This window comes from Tenebrio molitor, chromosome 2, assembly GCF_963966145.1.
Source record: "Tenebrio molitor chromosome 2, icTenMoli1.1, whole genome shotgun sequence".
Lineage (NCBI taxonomy): Eukaryota > Metazoa > Arthropoda > Insecta > Coleoptera > Tenebrionidae > Tenebrio > Tenebrio molitor.
This window is the reverse complement of record NC_091047.1, coordinates 25,280,672-25,303,852: the sequence shown is the minus strand read 5'-3', so window position 1 is coordinate 25,303,852 and position 23,181 is coordinate 25,280,672. Positions and strand designations below refer to the sequence as shown.

Sequence of the window (23,181 nt, the reverse complement as noted above, 5' to 3'; positions counted from 1 at the left end):
GTTTATTTATTATAAATATAATTCAACGGTCATTGCTCATTTTATACATTTTAAATATTTATTGGTTCCCATACTTCTTTTCTTGAAAAATAAATCTCTCAAGAATTTTTATTAGAAATCATATTCGAATAAAGAAACAGTAAAACTATTTTGAGATCTGAATTCCTGGTACCATTACCTATCGCCCATGTCCAAACATTCTTGCACTTTCGACTTTAAAAATAATTGTTATTTATAAAGCGGCAGACTTAAACACAGAAAGAAATATTCGACAAAAATATATTTATTTCCAACTAGACATGTGTAGACACCGTTACAAAATACACCGTAATTTATCACAATAACTAATTACAGTCGACATTTACATCTTTATAAACAGAATTTGTTAGAATGACTAGAATGTTACAAATGTGCGATTTGAAAAAATTCGTAGAACCTTCCACCAATTTGATCAACGACAGCCGAGTAGCATCGTTACTTGTGTTATAACATTGAATGATGTGAATGAGGCAGCGACAAAATGGAAATGTTTCTGAGATTAATTCCAGCTGGCTTGTTCATCCGTAATTGAAGCAAGTGTTGAGCTTCTCCAGCAGCTCCAGTATGCTTTTCGGCGAGCTTTCTTGCGGGGTCAAAGTGAAGATCTCGCATTTCCTCCTCGACGCAATCGTGGTACAATTCGTGCTTAAACTGTCCTGGATTGTGTTATTCACACGTCGGTTCAGCTCCTTGAGCCTCACTAAAATGTCCTGATTGTCCATCTTCAGTTTTTGGAGCGTCTTATCCGACGCGAATCGTCCAAGGAAGAATCCTGCAACACACTTAAGATTAATTAACAGAATCGAAAACAAACACCGCCATTAAGACATTCTCGCCCAAATAAACAATAAGCTGTTTGCTAATTTAATGTCTGATGGCCAAACACATTAATTTGTCTGGCAATAAACTGTGCTGAGCGGGGGCAAATATTTTTAATTATCTTGAGTAGAACTCGGAATTAGGGCGACCGTTATCATATTGGTCCTTGGTGCACGTAGCACGTGAAGTGGGTTCTGGTGTCTCATTAATAACATTCATTATTCCATTAGCATTGGCAAGGGAGTTGTGTTTTCACGCACCGTTTCTCCCTATGACTCTACACGACATAAACCGGAGTTATTGTCCAATGAAACCTAAAAATATGGTGGTTTACGCAGTCGATATAAATTAATTATAGATGGTCCCGCTTGGGATCGTCAGCAGACAATGCGGATTCTTCAGGTTTATGACGAACAAACTACGTAAACGGTTTTTTCTGGAAAATTTTCAAAAACATAAAACGCATCAAAGATCCCGTAAATGTGACTATACGAAGATAAAATTTTCGGATATAATTTCCCTAGTGCATAAATTATTTTCGAACATTTTTCCAAGTTCCTGAAATAAACAGGAGTCGCAGACGAGATTTTTGTATTAATCCCCTCATTGTATTACAACAATTTAACAAAATAAAATAATAACGTAGAGACCACCCAAGAGAATGTTATTAACAGGGAGGCTTATTTTACAAATCGATTTTTTATATTTTGCACTCAACTCTAAAGTATAAACCCCCACAAAAAATTTAGCTGTTGAAATGCAAATAAAATTGTTTCAAGGGTAAAATCACCCCTTGCAGCTACAGTAAGGTAACTTTCTTTGTGAGTTAACAGTAAACATTTTTCCATATTGTCAAATATTGCGAAATATTGCAACAAGCGCAAAAAGCAGTACTTTTTTCATAAATAGAAAGTTTGGGTGCGGCAATCCCACGAGTAGAAAAATATTGGAAAAGGAAATTAGTCCACAAGCAAGTTGTTATCGGTTTGAACCTGTCACAACAATTGTTACTTTTTTAAATTAAAGCTCATGTGTATGTTTAATTTTTAATTACACCAACTATACTTCAAAAACTTCTCTAAAAGGCTTAGTATACAGGCTGATTCACGTAACCCGTTTGATGAAAATTGGTAGCCGACTATAATCGGCTGCTCCAAATTGAAATAAAATATTTAAAAAATGGCGACACTTCCGCAATAACCGGAAATCGACGCCATCTTTGCTTTTTAAAACGGACAAGCTCCATTTTGAATTCAAATTTGGATTCTACGTAAAATTTTGATTTTGGAACGTCCTTTTGTCAATATTGATCTGTCATCATTTTTGATCTGTCATTTTTTTCGCAAAGAAACGGGCTTCATTAAAAAATTAATAACTCCTTATCCATTGGAAATGAATAATTAATTTTTTTGTGTTGAGTTCCTAAAGGCTTGGCCGATCTTTTGCGTCGTTAGTGACGTTTTTTTATATTTCATACGCCTACTGCAATTTTTCAAATTTGATAATCAAAAAATGTCGAAGACTTCATTTTTTTAAATGGCAGCTACCATTTCTGATACTAGACGTAAATGTAAAATTTAATTTTAAGTCTACTTTTATTAACATTGTGTATGCCTATTCTCAGCCGTTTTGGCGTAGTTTCTATTTTTTTAATAAATTATTCTTGTCTTTTATTTAGCAATCGCTTTATTTGAAGTTTTATTCAAAAATCTCATTGCAATAAATAGTTCCCGTTTTTTTTTTTACAACCAACTGTAGTGAATTTGTTAATTATTTTCGCAAATTAATTTCAACAGAAATTGATGAATCAAAGCCAAAACGTTGAGATTTTTACTTGACGTTCCAAAAAAAAAAGTTTTCTTGAGAGACAAATTTTCTAATTTGTCAATAAGCAAAAGTCAAACAGTAAGTCAACGTAGCTTTTAACAAAACGCCCAAACGTATACTTTGCCAAACGTTTTTAACACTTTGAGTAAACTTTATACCGCTTCCAGTAAATAAAAATGTGCTTACATTAGAATTGATTAATTTATGAGGAAATCGTATTTATCTAGTTGTCTTTACTTTGTAGAAATCAGTTTCATCTGGACGTTTAAATAAACCATAATTGAGGATAAAGAGGAAAATTGTATTTCTCGCTGTAACCTCCAGTGTATAAACACCGTTCACGTTGTTTTGGCATAATGGGAGGCCATGATTTATTTTCTTAACGTTGGACACACTCTTTGATTTCCATCACTAAAGTTCCTGACATATCAAAATGGAAAATGAACATAACATGTTGCTGAATTTCCCGCGATGTCTGAGTATTCTTCTACTGCAAACAAGTAAAACTGACAACAATGCACTAGACATTGACGCTATTTATAACCTCAAACTGAAAAATATAACCTAATTCAACAGACAGATTTACTTCCAAATTAAATGCAAAATTTCCATGGCCTTCCATTATGCCAAAACAACGTGAATGCATTTTATAGTACCTGCATACAGGGAGATTAACAACCAACTGACAGATGTTACTAATAAATTCAGTACGATTATAGTGATTTATTTTGTTTCCAGCGCCTTTCTATAAATTTAACAAACCACCAAACCAAAGTGGCCTCGCAATAGGGACTATGATGGCGTGTTCCTCAATTTTAACTTTATTGTGAATTATTTATTTAATATTTTCAAACTAATCGTGGTGGATCTCCTTGTTGGCCTCCTAGATCACCCGACTTGAACCGTCTTGACTTTTTCCTGAGCGCGTGGTTAAAGATCTCGCTTATTCGAGACCAGTAAAAACAAGACAAATACTACATTAAAGCGGAATAAATGCAGTCTCCCAAAAGTGAAAATTGAAGATTTTGGAGTTCTAAAATTGAAATAGGACAACAGAACAACATTTCGTCTCATACTGCGTCCTAAAGAAGGAAGTTTTCGAAAGCCACAGGAATAGAATTTTTAAAACACCTGGTCCTGAAGCAATTCAAAGTGAAATCTTGGTTTGGTGACTGATTTCATAAAATACATACACTAAATTAATTGAACTAATTAGTTCATTTAATTTTCCGGTTCACCTAAAATAATAATTATTTTAGGTGAACCGGTCCTCTAGAAAAAAGATTGTCCAACTTCTTCAAACTTACTCATCCATAGCAATAATTATTAAAATTTTAAGTATGTTTATACATTGTTTTCTAAATTGTTCTTCGAGATTTGGAAGGAATCCATAATTTTTGGGAGTCAGATAGTGGATGTTCCACAGATGCGAATCCTGCTTGAACAATAGCAATTATTGCAACACATGATGTATGACTTGGCGCGTTGTCTTGACAGAAGAGCACACCTTGCCGCAATTTGTCTTGCAATTTAGTGAACAATTCGATGTAATAAACATTTATTTATGCCAACCAATTAAAATTATTCCATATGGATATCAAAACTTTCCCAAGGGAAAGGACAATTCTAAATTTTCATTACAATGGATAACTTGAACGTTTCCAAACTTTGTTTTGAGTTTTGGTTTGAGCAATGCGCGATTCATTTATTGTGAAAGTATTCTACAGTGAGCGGCAAAAGTATGGAATAAATTCATTAAAAATTAAACAAAATCTATTTCAAAAAAATCTTTGGACAGGTCGATTTTAGTTTATAAAAATACATATTTTAATAGAAAATAAAATTCCAAGCAGTCATTTGTTTTCGAGTTATGACGTCATCGATATTTTTTTTAAATACTGGGTGCCCCAAAATTCGCGGAACAACTTAGCAGTACGTTGATAAGTTGTCATTAAAATATCAGGTAAAAATGTTTAAAAAAATCAATCTTCGTTTTTGCCGAAGATATGGACCTATTCGTTACACTTAAATGTGGCAACATTTAGAAACATTCTATGTATCCCAATATCCCAATAGTCTGCAAATATTTCATTTTTGTAGTATCCATGGAAATGGTGGAGAAAAATCAAAGCCATGTTGCCGTACGTTATTTTAGGTAAAACGGACATAAAATTACTATTTGGAAATGCTGGAAGTAATGAAGAAAATAATTGCAAACCTGATCACAATCGTTCAGAATTATTATGCCAATGGCTAGGAAAAGACAAATAATGAAAATCTTTTTTAATATTTAAAATAAATGAGATCAAGGCTGCACCTTTTGAGCCCCCATATCTTCAAATTTAAGAGGCATAGAATTTTTTTATTATTTTTCTCATTATTTTCTAACATGAGTTGACATTGCCCCATTGGATTGTTCCGCGAATTTTGGGGCACTCAGTAGAAACCCCCTATTTTTTTTTCTTGATTCTGATAGCCCTTTTAATTGTCTAAATGACAGTATAAAAATTTTGTTATCTTACATAAGGAAATTTTTGAGAAAAAAAATAATAAAGTTGGAAAAAATAAATTTTATAATGAACAAAAACAAGTCAAAAAATCAAGTAGGTAAATCAAACAGTCAAATGTTACTGTCAATTTCATTCGTATGTGTTATTTGTTTTACAAAACGTTTTCGAAAATGACTCATTTAACAGAAACACAACGTATAGAAATTTTAATTTTGATTGAGTGCGGGCATAAAACTAGATAAAACTAAAACATGGGAAATTTCTTCATAAACTTGCTTATTGTCAACAAGCTGGGGGATGGCAATTCGAACATTTAATTCCATAATTTTAAGTATTTAGTAACACAGTTTTTGACTTGTTTTTGTTTGTTATAAAATTTATTTTTTCCAACTTTATTATTTTTTTTCTCAAAAATTTCCTTATATAAGATTACAAAATTTTTATACTGGCGTTTAGACAATTAAAAGGGCTATCAGAATCAAGAAAAAAATAGGGGATTGCTATTTAAAAAAACTATCGATGACGTCATAACTCGAAAACAAATGACTGCTTGGAATTTTATTTTGTATTAAAATATGTATTTTTATAAACTAAAATTCAGCTGTCCAAAGATTTTTTTGAAAAAAATTTTGTTTAATTTTTAATGAATTTATTCCATACTTTTGCCGCTCACTGTATATGTTTTTGGAAATACATTTAAAAAAATGCCTATAAATCATTCGGTTAACTCGTTCATATCCAATTCATTCCTGTATGATGCAAAAGATTCATTTCCTCGCCAATTTGCTTAATAATTATTCCCTATTTTGGAACACTAGATTGTCGATTTGTCAATTCTTGTTGGGCCACTCAATTATAAAAAAAAGTTGTCAATATAAAATAACAATCTGAGCAGTGCTTTGAAAAATTCTATGAACGTATGTTTAGCATAGGATGTTCCATTTATCTACGTGACATGCCAATCAGCCATGACGAAATTAAGTTTTTGTTCAACATTGTCAGAATTTGAGAATTTTTTCCTGTGTGAACGGATTTTGATAAATGTCACAACTGATCAAAACGAAACGTCAAGCTAATTTTAAAGATTTTAAGCCATTTTGGAGCCTTTAAGGGGCTCGTCTAACAAAAAGACGTTGTATTCAACTCGTTTGTGTGTAAATTGGGCCTTTTTGGCACTCATGGCCCTTTAAAACGCTCATTTCACTCGCGCTTTAAACTGAGCCACTCATGCCAAAAAAGGCCCAATTTACACACAAACTCGTTAAATAAACTACTATTTCTATCATAAATCTCTTGTTTCAGTAGAATAAACAATATTGTAATATTGATTGTGATTTAAATTTTTCAAAAGAGTAACTGTTTTTAACAAAAATGGAATCCAAAATGAAAGACACTTTTACAAATCAGAGATTAAACTTGTCAACAGTGATAGTTACAATGTTTTATAAGCTACAACATAGGGAAAATAAACAAAATTTGTAACGAAACATTCTTGTCTTGATTAGGTTTTTATTTAGACCTGGATACCTAGAAATAAAATTCATGTTTACTAATTACACTGTTAGCTTTCCATATAAACAGATTTAATAAATACTAAGGCGTAGAACGTTTTAGCGAAATTAAAAATCTCCATACGAAATTATAACACAATTTTTCACTTTATGATATACAGGGTTATTCACGAGAAGGGTATTTCTGAATTTCTTTTTACTGCAACCCATTATACACATTGCAACAATATCTTGATTTCAAATTTTGAAAATAATTGTAATTGAATCCACGATGGCTCTTAGTTTTGTCTCTTTGACGTTAAAGCAAAAAAAATTTGTCAATTCGAAAAATGTGTTCTTATAATAACGACGAAAAGACTGACATGCTCCTCATTTATGGAGAGTGTGGAAAGAATTCTGTCGCCGCTGCGGATGTTTAGAAGCCGATGGTAGACACTTCGAACACCTTTTACATTAACTTAATTTGCTAATTTATTTGTTGAATTTTGATTAAATACAGGTTATCTGCCAATCTGACATTTCACACAAATCTATCCAACTTACTTTGATTTCTAATTTAAAAGAAATAACACATTTGATTTAGTAGTTACTGCCATTGGTATTGTTGGTTGCGCCAAAATAAAAATTCAGAAGTACCCCTCTCGTGAATAACCCTGTATATTTTGAACTAAAGGGGTTTAGGAATTTTTTAAATGAAAATTACTGACTTGCAGTGCACCTAATTCTATTTGAAATGAGAATTTTGTTAATAATCACTTTGTGAACTCTAATATAATGATAGTTCCAAAAAGCTTTCCTGACCTTTTTTGCAAATAGCCAATTGCATTTTCTTTACCCTTTAGTTATACTAAGGCATTGGCGCGACTTGACACGACCTTGAAACACAACGACAGAAAAAAAGGCATTTGCACAAGGTTTGAATGGTGGAAAACGATCTAGGAGGACCCCTGAGGGTGTCTAGCCAGAAAACACGCGAAAATTCCAGAAGTAGTTAAAGTGAACAATTACCGAGATTTTTGTAGATTAAAAACATTTTTTCTTATCTACATGTACAATCGCGGCCATCCAAAAGTGAACGATTGCTTGCGAAAATTTTCGTATTTTTTGTTAGACAATCCAACTCGAAAATTTTTAACCAATCGAATTGCAGCATTTTTCAAATTTGGACCAATCAAATTGATTTATAGTGAAAAAACACCGAGTAGAGTGAAAAAACAACCCGCTGAGTGAAAAAACAACTAGTGGTTTTTCAGCGAAAAAATTTATGTCAAAATGAAACGTCAAATTTATTAGGTCAACTCGATAAAAATTTTCTCGGTGGATTGTCAAGTCGAATACAATTCGTGGTCTAATTTTTTCTGCAAAATTTGTCATTTAAGACATTCGTAGCTTTTGCTTTTGGAAAATTACACTCGTCTCCTTCGTCGACTCGTGTAATTTTCGTTGCAAAAGCTACTCATGTCTTAAATGACAAATTTTGTCGGAAAAAATTAGACCACTTATTGTATTATATATGATTAAATCAGGCTGTATTCATTGGCGTTCGTGCAGCAGGCGTTACTATTTTAATAATAAAAAGTTGTAATAGTAAAAATGAGACTAAGAAGTAATTAATACATTATTAAAGTGAAAGTAAACTTTAGTAAAGAAACCTTTTCAACACCTATTCGCATTGGCCTCTCAAGCCTGTTTTCTTGCCAACCCCTCTTTATACGTATTGAAGATGCAAGTCTTACTGCAATGTAATTCTCTCGCGACAGCAGCCAACGACCAATTTTCTTTTAGCTTTGCAATAGCCCCAGCTGTCTGCATCGGAGTGAGATGTGGCTGATGTAGCATTTAAAAAAAATAGTTTTCATAATTTTTTTATCGCTAGTGTCAAACTTTGACATTTTAGGACGCCTATGATTTAAAGTAAAAATCAAACTATAAAAAAAAACGTTCACTTTTGGATGGCCGCGATAGTACAGCAAAAAGTTCTATTAAATTGGAATCACATTATGGAAAAGTCAAAATATTTTTATGACGATTCAATTCACCTGTCATTTTTCAAATATTAACCAATAAAATAGCAAATATTTACTTTCGCCTAGCAATTTTCGATTGCAAGAAAAATGTTAGGTACACCTTGGCCGCGAAATTTTTTAACATCCTCGATGTTGTCCGCCTCGGCTGCAAGCGCTTCGGCGACAATTTTTCTCTCGGTACTTTAAAGCATGATATACAAATAACTATTAAAATGAAAACTTTGTTATTGTATTTAATTTAAACACAATAAAATACACACTACACATTTGTAGCTCTAACGTCTAACAATTGAATTAGTTAATCTAATTTAACTACTTAAATATAAAAAAGAATAAGGTTGTACAGTTGGCTTCAAAAAAACGGGAAATGAAATTTGACCTAATGTCAACTGAAAATTTAATTTGTCAATTTATGTCAATTTGTGTCTGCTTGACAGTAGTATTTCTGACATATAAGTGCAGTTTTTTAACCTAAATTCTAAAAAGCCGTGTCAAACTATAAAAATTTAATAAAATCTGACAGAACTTTTTCTGACAGTTCCCGTTTTTTTTGAAGCCAACCGTACCTAATTATTCCATAAACCTTATTGTGCCTTAATGTCAAGAGATACAGACCATATTATTATAATCTTATTTGATGAGGAATAGTATACACGTAAAAACCATGTTCGTTTCAAAATAAACACCTTCATTAATGCTTGTTTTACACGGTCAAAGAAATTGATGAATTTTTTGACCTTAAATTTATTGTTGCATGTAATACACAAAATTGTCGTGAATAAATTGACGACAATAAATTGATGAATAAATTGTCAAAATAGAACCAGCTCTAATTTTTCATGAATTTTTTGGAGAATTCTAGTTACATTGCGGTTTATAAACTTGTACCAACTTTAGTGTGAAAACTGTCAAGTCACATGTGAGGGTATCGTTTCGGCAACCGGCGTATTATTGTCATCGTTTATATTGTAATGTTTATTTGTTTTGATATTGAAAGGTGAGGTAATTTAAATAATAATATAGCATTGTCATAACATTGTCACCCCGACAAGTTTAGTGGATAAGGTTGGCAACACATTGGCAGTGCAGAAGTCCCTAGTTTATTGTGCGCAAAACTGTGATCGTGTAAAACACTTTCACATTTTCAATTTATTCATGAATTTCTTCATGAATTAATTTATGAATTTATTCGTCAATTTCTTTGACCGTGTAAAACAAGCATAAGAATAAGTATCACGTAGAAGTCTATTGATTAAAAGTGGCTACGTCTAAAGTAATAGCAATTATTTTGAGTGTAATAAGCAATAATTTAGAATGTTAATGTCCTTTAAGTTTCATACTGACATAAATTTCTCTTATCTTCCTTTGGATATTCTACATATTTTGTTTAATTGCAACATAAATTCTCATTACTTTACCCATAAAAGATATATCAAAATCTAAAAAATGTTCAGGTTTTTTACTCGTTCATGTTTTAAGAATAATTTGATATTATTATAATTACTTTAAATTAAACACATATGTGTATTACGTTTTTTTTTCTACTAGAGTTTGGAAAACTTCAACATTGTAATACTAATTTGAGTTAGGAAAAGTGAAAAATTTCCTACTATGGGCGGAAATAATATTTCAACACTAAAAGTTCAATTTTGGTCGTCTCCTGGGATACGTAACGTAAAAACTGGTATTTAATTGAGACAAAAGCTTAAACGCCTTCACAATTTTTCATTAATAAATTGTTTCTCTATGGTAACGAAAGCAGAACAATTTTGATTTCGCTTTTTAATTTAGAAATAATTAATAGTATATTAAAAATATCCAAATTTTATGTATTTTCCAAACTCCAGTAGAAAAAATCATGTGTGCAATTCGTAGGAAAAGTGTTTTTTCCGTACTCGACGCGTTTTTAATCTCGACTTCGTCTCGATTAAAAATCCCGCATCTCGTAAGGAAAAAAATCACTTTTCCTAACTTATTGCACAAATAGCTATTCTAATTGCCAAAAAATAATGAGAAGTTAATTTCTAACTTATTTCTACAACAACAAAGTAGGTAGAATGCTGACAAACTAAAAGTTATTTATTGTAGACCTACACCTTTTTCAACTGTATTTTCAGTAAAGGTAAGAGATAGGTACGTATTTTGGAAAACATAAACTGCAATTAAATTGTAATTTTAGAAAGCATAAATTGTAATTGAGACTAGTGAATTGTATTTCAGAAGTCGTTGATTGGAGTTCAGATTAGTAAATTAAATTGTATTTTAGAGAGCATCAATTGTAATTCACATTGGTAAATTGTTTTACAGATTGCGTGAATTGTGATTCAAAGTGCGTCATTTGTAATTCAGAAACCACAATTTTTGAATTAAAACATTTAATGTTATGATTCTTCTGAAAATAAATAGTATATTATGTTATGAGGAGCAAAAATGGAGTTTTATGTGCTGCGGCTGGTAGTTTGGCTGCCGAACGCAGTGATAAAACCATTTTTGCTCCGAATGACATATAATATTTTTTCTTCAAACCTTCATAACAAATTATTTAAGAAATGTTAAGAAACCTGATAAATTAATATAGCTCATTTCGCAAAGCGTTACTATGACTATGACTAGTATAAACAACGCTGTGAACAAAATGCGAAATAATTATGCGTCTGTCAACCCGTTTTAATTTGGATAGATTTTGTAAAGTACGTTTTGCAATAATGTACAAGTTTCTTGATTAAACCTTATTTATTCACTTAAGCTTTCAATATCTCACATTCAAACACGGATTTGTTACAATTTGAGGTAGGAATTTCAAATGATTTAGCTAGTTTACTTCACAGCCGCTCATCAGCGGAGATAATAACTTCACGGACGCTGGTCAGCTCGTTAGTTGCCATGACAATGAAGTGACACTTTAGCATTATCAATGCAGCAGTATAATGTCATAATTTACGGATGTTTCAAGAAAATAGATATTTTTACATTAAGTGCGCGAAGAGAGTGTTTTTTGTGCATGAAAAGGTCTTTTACGCCGAGACGATGGTCGATATTTTTTCTATAATTGATTCAAAAAATTGAAATTAAAAATTCAAATTTTTGAAGGAACTCTGAAGTTTCAATGCAGTGACCATGTTGCTAGGTAACTAATAAAAAACAGTGCGTGAAATGAAAAACAGAAATAGTCGTATGCGTGAAATTGCATTTCACACACTGTTTTGTATGGTTTCTATGGTTTCGATCTTACTAACAATGCAAAAAAAAAATACACGTCAGAAAATGACCCACTTCAGGCACAGATAACTATGCGTGAATTTCAATTTTTTGAATCAATTATAGAAAAAGTTTATTTTTTGTTCGACACTGTCAGAATTTGAGAATTTTCTCCTATGTGAACGGATTTTGATAAATGTCACAACTTGTCAAAACGAAACGTCAAGCTAATTTTAAAGGTTTTAAGCGATTTGGAGCCTTTAAGGGGCTCGTCGAACAAAAAAACGTTGTATTCAACTCGTTCGTGTGTAAATTGGGCCTTTTTTGGCACTCGTGGGCCCTTAAAACGCTCGTTTCACTCGCGTTTTAAAATGGCCCACGCGTTCCAAAAAAGACCCAATTTACACACAAACTCGTCAAATAAACTACTATTACATTGTCATGTGACAAGTTGTTTTACAACGATTATAAACTAAAATATGCGAGTAAGGCGCTAATTTTATTAAAAATATATCAACATGTTCAATAAAATTACAACCTATGCTTATTTTCCCAAAATATTTTGAGTACCCATACATATGCGCATACACATTGCACCAAATTCAAACTCTTACACCAAATGGAACTGAAGCTGACCAATTTATAAATTATTATCTTCGTTAATTTTCAGTTGTTGTCAGTCAGTGCTGTTGAAAAATATGTTTGCTATGACATCTTTTTGACTGCTCAGAGTTGAAAATAGGTATTGTTAACGTTTTTGACTCAATATCAATATATTGATATACCACATCCCAAAATTGGGCAGCACTCTGTAGATCCAGTAGTTTACTTATTTTAAAGCTGTCCTATTCTAAAATGCAACTAACGTCTTTGAAAAACAATTTCTTAAATAAAATTACAAATGATATTTTTTGAAATCAAATTTACTAAACTGAATTACAAATTATGTTTTTTAAATCAAATTGAGTAATCTGAAGTACCTACGAGTACAACTGCTACTTCCTGAATTCAAATTCATTAATTATTACAACTGACGTTTTTTAAAATACAGTTGAAAAATGTGTAGAATGAAAATTTCTTAGAATTTGATTTTTTTTACTTGTATCAGTGAACTCGAAAAAATAATCCGACTCGATTTAATATCCGCGTTACCCTCCAAAGACAGGAAAATGAAAACAGTAAAAATAAATGTATAAACGCAACGGTATATTCAGATGTCCCAGGAAGCCGTTCCAGCTTTCAGCGCTTCGAAAACTAATTTCAGTTTATCGCGTTTTCAAAATACTGGAAAGCTAACGTAAATAATGGGCAAATCGTGTTTGTTTATTTTATAATTCGTACAAATTAATCTCGACCTGGAGTCTAAAACATCCGGCACTGTAACGATGTTTCTTAGTCCTTATGATTTAAAGTAAAATAAATGCATTCCACAAGTTGTTTGTTATTACGATGACGCGACTCGTCATAATATTTCGACGGAAATATTTCAAGAACACAATGAAATCTAGCAAAAATGCGATTTTTACCTCCCACAACGGCGAAAAAAGCCACAGTGAGGATGAAACTACAACACAGCCTTTTGGTGACGAACTCCGACGTCAGATTTGAACTTCTGCTGGCCTCGAGACTTATGATGCGCTGCATTTCCACGGGAAACTACACTGAAGGGAAAATTGTCTCCTCGCGTAAATATTATTTCACCAAACACACAAACAGTACGGACTTAACGGACGCTAAATATTTGCAATTTGGCACCGGCCCAAATTTTATTATAGAATGGTTCACAATTAATATGAGGAATTACCGACACGTTATAAATTACAATTATCATCTATCACTTTCGCAAAGTTGTAATTTTGTCCGATATTGATTATAACCATGTGATCGCCGGGGTAGTAATGAAACGTTTAGGCGCGAACACAAAGTTAAATCGACGCTGGGACAGTTGAGTTATTTTTATTTTTACTCGTACGTTTTGATAATTTTATTGAGTTGTAAAGAATTTTTAGATGTGTGACAAATTTTCGCCACTCGAGCGGGCTTTTATCTTGACAACTTTGTGACAAATGCGAGGAGCACGCGAAGGACAATTTTTCATAATGTTTTATCAAAACAAATTTCACATTTTCAGCATTACCAACTCACCAAAATTTCTAATTTTCGTTTACGTTCAAACAGAATATTATATCGGAAGGTATTAGTACATTTCAAATTAGGTGTGATATACTCGTAAGTATGTATCTTGATATACTGAGTGAGAAGACAAATTGATAAATTAGTAAAGATACGAAACAGCCAAACAGCTACGAAATCAGTGCAACACAATAACACCAACAACAGTTAATTATTAGCTTCAATTCTATTTAGCGATAAGAATTTGAGTTGTACAAATTTGATAGAGTAAACACCAAACACTTTTAACAAAATATAATTTAGCACCCTACTAGCATATTCTGGTTTATAATCGTTGTAAGACAACTTATCGACAGGGTAATGTAAACAAACTTTTGTTTCCAGAATTCCAGGTGCATTAAACATTTCAATTTTTAATTAAAAAAAAAAAATAAAAACACATACATCCATATAAAATAATCCAAATAAAGACGATACATTAGATTTAACGGACGAGGCATAGTTCCATTTCTCAAGGTATGTAAATTTTTAAAATGATCGAACTTGATCCACGGAGAATACTCATATTTTTAAAGAGTCGCTATTACATTATTACATCATGTCTCATAGAAGCTAAATCGGAGCTATCTGTTTTAATGACACCATTAATGAACATCGTTATCGGACATTATTTTTAGAACCTTTTCTTAACTAATTAGTCATTACGTAACAACGAACTAACTGACAGATATTTCCAACAGGACTCAACAACAGTTCATACCGCTCATGATACTTTTGAATATACAGTGGCTTTTTTTTAACGCTGGCCATAGAGATTTACATGCTAAAATGTTTAGGGTCTGTTAACAAGCTTTTTAATAGGGATTTTTAAGTGAAATTTGGCAGGATATTAGATTAGTATTTTATAAATCAATTTCCGTTTGGCCCATCGTACTATTGCGATCATTAAATTTTGGACATAATTTTTCTGTCATATAAAAAAAATTACTCTAAATGATGCTTTATTGAAATTGTCACACATGAATGATGAAATTGTTGTCAAATTTATCTACAAATTGTCAACATGAGCGATGACAAAATACGAGTATTAAGTTTATAGTTTTTATTTATTTATTTTCTATTTTTTATTAATTAAAACCTCGTTCTATTCCATTTGTCCGATTTTTAAAACTTCTTGAATGTTTTGTCGGTAAATCTGACATTCACATTTTCAGAATTGACACAATTAAAATTAAGGTTATTAAAGCATTAAGGTTGTTTTAGAATGTATGACAGCACGATGACACTAGTGTCCAAAACTTATTGATCGCGACTGTACAAAACAAAATAATTACGGAATTGACGGAAATTGACGAATTATAGAAAATTCTAGGAAAAATAACTAAAACACATGGTGTACATACAGTACATACAGGTGTCCCAGAGTTGCGAAAAAGCTCCATAACTTGTTTGTTATTAAAGATGTCAACTTTTTGATTTTTTTAGATGATAGTTGCGTTTCTACTGCACATTCGGAAAATATTGCGGTATATGTACCTACAGGTGTCCCATTATTATAAAAACACTAAAGTTATGTTTTTTTAAATGGGACCTACCCAGTTTGATTTCATTTTTGGATTCCATGGTAAATTATGGATCAAATCTATACAGGTCGTTTTTACTTATCTGCCATCGTTTTTGATCTGTGGCGCTTTTTTTACCAGAATTTCGAATTGCAGGGATCTGTTCGAAAATTCGTGTACTATTTTTTTTCAAATGGCATCCCATATTTATTATTGCACTGGTCGAAAGCTTTTTTGACAAGCTTTCCAATAGTATAGGGTTTGTATAGTCGAATGTGAAAATCTAGGGTGCTCTCCTAAAATCACTAGGTAAATTGGGAGCAACTTTTCCGCTAAAGGCAAGCTTGTCAAAAAAGCGTTTTGCATAGGCATATGCGACTGAGGAGGTTGTTGAGTAAACATTCAACAGATACTTAACATTCAGGAATCAAACAGCGTCGCCTACGGCTCGTGTTGGAATTTTCGTCCTCTTGAATAATAGCCATCATTATCCGCTCGTTGAAGAATGTACTATTACTAAACGAACCTTACCAATTAACAACTGTAGATAATTCAAAATTTGGACTGATATTGCCATTGATATACTATTAGCTACTGTTTAAAACGAACGTTAAATTTTGAAATAATTCTGGTATGAATGATAAATTGAAGTATTTTATTCTAAAAATTGTTGTACCCGCCACATGTTTTCGAATTTAATTAAACCGAACATAATTAATGTTTTCTTCCCTCGCGTTGCGACCACTTTCTTCTTAGTACTCCTCAGCGAGACGTTGTGTATAAATAATTTTTTTGTTCGACACTGTCAGAATTTGAGAATTTTCTCCTATGTGAACGGATTGTGATAAATGTCACAACTTGTCAAAACGAAACGTCAAGCTAATTTTAAAGGTTTTAAGCGATTTGGAGCCTTTAAGGGGCTCGTCAAACAAAAAAACGTTGTATTCAACCCGTTCGTGTGTAAATTGGGCCTTTTTTGGCACTCGTGGGCCTTTAAAACGCTCGTTTAACTCGCGTTTTAAAATGGCCCACGCGTGCCGAAAAAGGTCCAATTTACACACAAACCCGTCAAATAAACTACTATTATTTCCTGTATAGGAAATAAAATTACATATTATTGTCTTCTCACATGAACAGATGGAAGTGTTGCAGATATTTAAAATTAGAATTGTGTTAAATAAATGCAGTTATTTTTATATTTAGCTTTGTGTAAAAAATCATTCTTATTGTTTATTTTGCATCTGGTCAATGTAAACTTTGGTAAGAATAAATTTATTTAGAATTAATACAGTAAAAACGAAATGGATTTATGTTCTCGGATCCTCAAATAAACTGTGCACGTATGACTTTTAACTCTTTGATGTCACTAATAATCAGAATAATTTTATTCAACATTTTCTCGACGAAAAAATGAAGAAAATAGTAGGGATATTATGCACCGAGGGAGTGAAATGGATGATTTTTACCCGAGGTGCAGTTTGTAGCTCGAGAGCGTAGCCCGAGGGTTCTACAAAACATTGAGGGTGTACAATATACATAATAATTTTTTGCACGCCTGTAAATAATGAGCAACTTTACATGCAGTGAACCGGGTCTTTTTTCCCCTTGGGCAAAAAACCATGGCCAACTCAAGCTTTTAGTCATCTTTTTTCCCCTTGGGCAAAAAACCATAGCCAATTCAACCTTTTATGATACATAAAGTCCATTCAAAAATCAAAAAACCACCAACGTCGCATTTTCCTCGATAATTACTATCGGCAACGCTGTTTAGTGTTTTGGTGAGAATTGTAATTTTGAGGTTAAGTGTTTTTTTTTTTTTTTAGCCTTTCCCCTTTCACCTTACTTGGCCTATCAGGTACCTTTTACGGTCGGCTTGTTTTTGTCATCTTTCCTGTGGTGCGGCGGGGCTCGGGGTACTTTCCCCGGCTACCCACGCCCTCTCTCTTCTCCTTTTTCTGGACGACACAACACGAATACAACAACACACAACATCCACGGGAGGCCCATCCGGCCTGGGATTCGAACCACACACACATCCATGGCCCGGCGGAGGTTCCTTCCTTCGAAAAAATCCTCCCCCTTCGGTGGGACTCGAACCCACTAGCGCCGGGACCGCGACCTCGGAGCACTGTCTCCGACAGCCATGCGGCCACCGAGCTAAGTGTTAAGAATCAATAAATAAATTAAACGTGCTGCTAATAAAACAATATCAACGGAAGTCAAAGCAATGGAATTTTATTTTGAATCATGTCATAATTTTATAGTTACCAACATAGTATGAAAAAATATCTACCTAGGGTTTTTTAAATTTTACCAACCTAAAGCAACAGGTGGTGGTTTTTTGATTTTTGAATGGACTTTACAGGGTAATTCACCGTAGAGTTCCCGCGAAAATGTAATGTTATGCAACACAACATACTAAAAGCTGAGATTGCTAGATACCATGTTTAACGTTTTACAAATAAGGAATCAAAGCAGTTTCATTTAAAAGTCAAAATGACATTTTTTTCTCTATGTAAGAAGAAATATTGCATGAAATCAAAGTTAGACAAAAACGTTAGAAATAGGCCTATTTGGATATCTTTGAGACTAAACATGTGCAGGTTGAACAGCATTTTTACGGCATTCACCAAAAATGAGATGCCTGTTTTTTCATCGTTTGAATACACGATAAAATCGCGTAATATCTGTTCACGTTGGAATTAACATCAGTGGTGCAAATCGCACACATTTGGCATTAACTTTCATATGAGTTGGCATAGTAACAGGTCAGTCATTTGCACCACTGATGTTCATTCCAACGTGAACAAATACAGGGTTATTCTAAATGATTGTAGTCCAAGTAGGCGTAAAAATTGAATGTAAAATTTATGGTTGCCGCTCCGTATAAAAAACATCAAAGTGACGTGAATAAGTGAGTACACACCGTTCACACACAGGAGTTAAATTGCGTGTAAAACAACTCAATATTGTTAGAATTGGTTGCAAAACAACGCAACATTTTTGGATTCAATCGTTAATTTACCAAAAATAAATAAAATTCTCATCACCGCATTTTTCACCTAAAAAATGACAGTGACAGCGACAAAAATTGATAGTTCACATGAAAGCGGCAAACATTTCATAACATGGGCATGGCCTGCTTCGACTACAATCATTTAACTCTGTATTAAAACGTACGATTTTTTTTGTTATGTCAGACTATAAAATTATTCTTCTTACAACCTTACATAGAGAACAAAAACGTTAAACATGGAATCTAGCAATCTGAGCTTTTGGTATTTTGTGTTGCATAACATTAAATTTTCGCTGGAACAATTATGCAGTCCCGAGGTGCAGATAGGTACTATTATTTGCACGATCCAAAAATTTTAATTATAAACTAGATATAAAGTTTGACGTTTTTTGGAGTAAAAATTTCGTTAAATTGAATCTTTCATCGACTGTACCTCAGTCCTTGTTATACTTAAGCACAAGAATAATATAAATACAAAAATATGCTATCCTTTTATCCTTTACAACTTTTAATTGAAAATTTTTCTCATATAATGATCCGTTATCGAGTTATTCTGTGAAAACGTGTTTTTTGTACCTTTCATTCAAGATGGCAACAACCAACAACCTTTCTTAACCCCCACTGACGGGAGGGATTAAATGTTCAGAAATTTATTTTGAACTAGTTATGCAACCAAAATTACATCCTAACCATTAATAGAACTTTTTATTGTTTATTTTCCCCTGTAAAAAAACAATTGCGGTTATGGTCGATTCGAGATTAGGTGATTGTGTTGGTAAATATGGTACAAAATCATACAGAACAATTTTACTAAAAATTAATATTTTTTATTCACAATCGGTTAGTAAAGTACCTACAGATTTTCTAACCTCTTGAGGTCAGTAATGATGAAAAGAGGAGTCAGTAATGAAACCCATAACTGACCTGTGGTGGCGCTACTGTAGCACCAATCGCAAAAATCTCTGTACAGTCTGTTTTTTAATCAAAGAACCACAACACCGCAATTTACACCTAAAATAGATCTGACAACATTGTAAACTTTTGTCCTAGGGTGAAAAATCTCATCATGTAGAAATTGAGGTTATTAGAGATATTAGAAGCGCAGCATGTTAATAAAGTTAACAATAACTAATAACAACTAACTTGAAAGTTTAATAAATGTCTTACTTTGCGAAGCATTTTTAATAACACGTTCAAATTTTAGATGTGAGTTTGCGTACTTTCAAGGACATTAAAAATGACAGGCATTGGCTGGTATAGCCAACATCATTAAATTTCCTAAATTTAGTAAAATTTTATATTTGCAAACCTAAATCAACAGGTCGTGGTTCTTTGATTAAAAAACAAACTATACGTTTTTCTGATATCTTAATTTGCTTTTCTCAGGTAAGAGATTGAGTGTTAATTTGTGTGCGGATTCCCGCAATTCTGGAGAGGGTACACTCTATTTCACTGTGGCACATTTTGTTTGTTAAAAAATGTGAGCAAATGTCAATTTGGTTTGACTTTTGTAAACTAAAATTTAATACAATCTCAATCGTGCGCGCGTACTAAGTTTTATTTTGCCAAAATAAACGATAATTACGGAGGTTGGTTTTTATTTATTTTTTATTATTATAATGTTGCTTGTTTTATTAAATGATTGATTGTGAATAAAATAGTATATAAACCTCGGCGAAAGTCCATTCCTCGAGAACTAGTTCACCTCGAGGGCAAGCCTCTCGGTAAACTATTAGTTCTCTCGACAGGAATGGAATACTTTCCTCCTCGGTATGTAATATAGGTACTATTACATGCGCTATTATGATGCAATTAATGTTATGTCTGTGAGGGAAATTTTTGCCAAAACTCGGCCAAACAGGCAACAGCGCTGTATGTCCATTCTCCGTTATTAAAAACACCATTACGAAAGTAAGATTCGCTGATGACCATTTTTGCGTTAAAATTTGATTAATAGTGACAGTTTGACGTTTATTAGCTGAGTTAACAAAGATACGAAAAACCCGACACTGTCAAAGTCACAGCCGCCCCTTATCTAAGTAATTGTTAATCGCACGGTATAATAAAATGGCTCTCATACATTTTAAGAATACAATGTTATTCACATAAGAGTACGAGAGTACAACTAGTACGAGCCTAACATGCATGCAACTCAAATTACACTACAGGCACCATGATTTTTATGTGAATGTAATTTGGGTTGCATGCCAGGCTTATACTCTCATGTGAATAATCTGTATTTCTTTATAAGAGTTCTTAAACAAATGCTATTTTGAATTTATTGAATTGTATTCGAGAAACGAGATGTTATAATACCGTGCGATCGAAAATAAAAAAAATCGAGGTGGCCATGGTTGGCAGTTGGCAGCACGTAAAAATTTAATTCAAATGTCATCAGATGTCATTAATTAAAGCTGCTTTCCAGGTATCTACGCGAGTAGTTCCGAACTACTCCAGGAGTACAACAAGTGTTCCATGTAATTTGTGGAACTACTCCAGAACTACTCCGTTATACCCTTCCCCTGCCCCCTGAAGTACCTACCTAAATTTTGGTACTCGGAGTTTTTTTGTGGTGGGGATGTTAAGAAATGTCAAATATACGGCGGGAATCGGACTCAGATGACACTAATGACAGTGTACAGTGCAGGAGTAAATTCAGCGTTCCAAGCGGCACAAACCAATGAACAGTTCGGCGTAGAACTGTTCGGAGTAAATTACTCCCACTTGGAAAGCAGCTGTAACTGTAATTCCGGACTTTCAAGGCACTTATCAACAACTTGCCTTGATTATTTTGTTTTTCTATACCTGAAGAACAACGTGTTCAAAAACAGACTTGGCACAATTCCCGAATTAATGCAAGTAATTACTGAAAACTGCAATTTAATTGATGTCCCCGGTCCCGACTTTGCGAAGGTCATTTGAAAACATGAAGCGAAGAGGCTAACATTATGTTTGGAAGCTGAAGGCAGACATTTCGAACATTTACTCTGGTTTGTAAATACGATTGGAGCTCCTCATGACTCTTTTACAACCGACAGGTCACACATAAGGCACCCTTTATGAAAATCAAGATTTCTAGGTTCTCAAAATCACTAATTTAACTTGTAATTTTAACGAATTGCCAACTGAAATTCTTGGTCACAGCCAACTCAATTGTTTTTCGATCTCACGGTATTAAGGTCACGGTATATTCGAGTGTCTGTGATAATTTTAATCTCATTTAATACAGACTGATTCACATAAATTCGACCCTAACAAAATTTAAATGCAGCCAGTAATTCAGTTTGATACCTTTATTCACTACACCCCTGGCAATATTATCAATCACTTGACAATTCTTTTTTGTATAATTCAGAAATCTTTTTTTAAATTAAAATGTATTCCAATGACGAAAGGTCATTGATATACATAATTATGTTGACGTTTTGCTGCACTCTTTTTTGAGGCGCACTCATGATGTTTGCAAAATAATGGACATCATTAAAGTTGAAAAAGTTCTAAATGATTCATGTTTTTTAAATCAAGTTATGAATGAGTAACGTATTACTGGCTGCATTTAAATTTCGTCAGGGTCGAAAAGTTATATGAAAAATTTTGTTATATTTCTTCTTGTCTTAGGTCATAGGTCATTTCAATGTCTTGAAATGTTGGTGCCATCTCATTGATGGTGTTTTCCTTGGGATTCTAATTATGCGTCTGTGTCATTCACTTTGAGGAGAAATTTAACTGAACACTGATAAGGACAAAGACTATTCTGACTGGTCTAAGCTTGACAAACTCCATTATTACTGATATATTAGAAAAATTACTCTTCATACTCTTTCGTATATGTAAATTGTGTTTTCCTGAAAAACTTACTCGTTTGCAAAAATTTCTAGAACTGACTTGAGTGGTAATTACTGAAAATTATGAAAATTAAAAATTGTCCAATGAATGGTAATATGAAAAAATAATTTCGTTTCAATTGTGCTAAATTTATTTTGCGATACAACATCCAACCACATTAACAACTGTTTATTGTGCACAAAGTATAAAAACTAGACTGTGTACAGCTTTTCGTTTAAAAAATATACTACTACAACTAGACAATGAAACAAAACATTGATAATTGTAAATACGGAAATTCTGTTAAAAATCAATGCGACAATTAACGTTCTATAACAATAAAATTTGTAATCAAGAAGTAGAGCAAATTTGAGCAAGAATCCAGTGTTAAGTACGCACGTCTGACCACAAAAAATACCCACTCCATTATAACAATATGTCATGAGTCCAACAAAAATAAATATCATGACATGAAAAAATGCAACGGTTCAATTACCAGTGATTAAATATAGCTAAAAGCTGTCATGATGCGCCAAACAGCAGTGAACAAGTGTAGAAAATAGCAAAAGCATTTTCAGTTATCACAAAGAACTGTGTAAAAATTTATACTAGTAGGTACTATTTTACACTATTCAAGTATAAAGTCAAGCTTGATTCGTTTCACATTTACATACGTATTAAAAATATTTATATGAATTCGTTTTGGCAGCAAAA

At 32.8% G+C, this 23,181-nt stretch overlaps 1 protein-coding gene across 1 annotated transcript; it reads right to left on the bottom strand.

Moving 5' to 3' along the window:
- Window positions 1-262: 262 nt before the first annotated feature.
- On the bottom strand, window positions 263-13,850 carry LOC138124986 (uncharacterized). Its single transcript, XM_069040189.1, has 2 exons — window positions 13,458-13,850; window positions 263-811 (listed from the first exon to the last, which is right to left on the bottom strand). The coding sequence occupies exons 1-2, from the start codon at window positions 13,573-13,575 to the stop codon at window positions 558-560; spliced, it is 372 nt and encodes a 123-aa protein (XP_068896290.1). The 5' UTR covers window positions 13,576-13,850; the 3' UTR covers window positions 263-557.
- Between the last annotated feature and the right edge of the window lie 9,331 nt (window positions 13,851-23,181).

Coding starts and splice junctions, on each gene's coding strand:
- LOC138124986 (XM_069040189.1), bottom strand. CDS start 13,575: ATGCAGCGCATCATAAGTCTCGAGGCCAGCAGAAGTTCAAATCTGACG. Junction 812..13,457: donor TTTTTTCGCCGTTGTGGGAG/GTAAAAATCGCA, acceptor AGTGTGTTGCAG/GATTCTTCCTTGGACGATTC.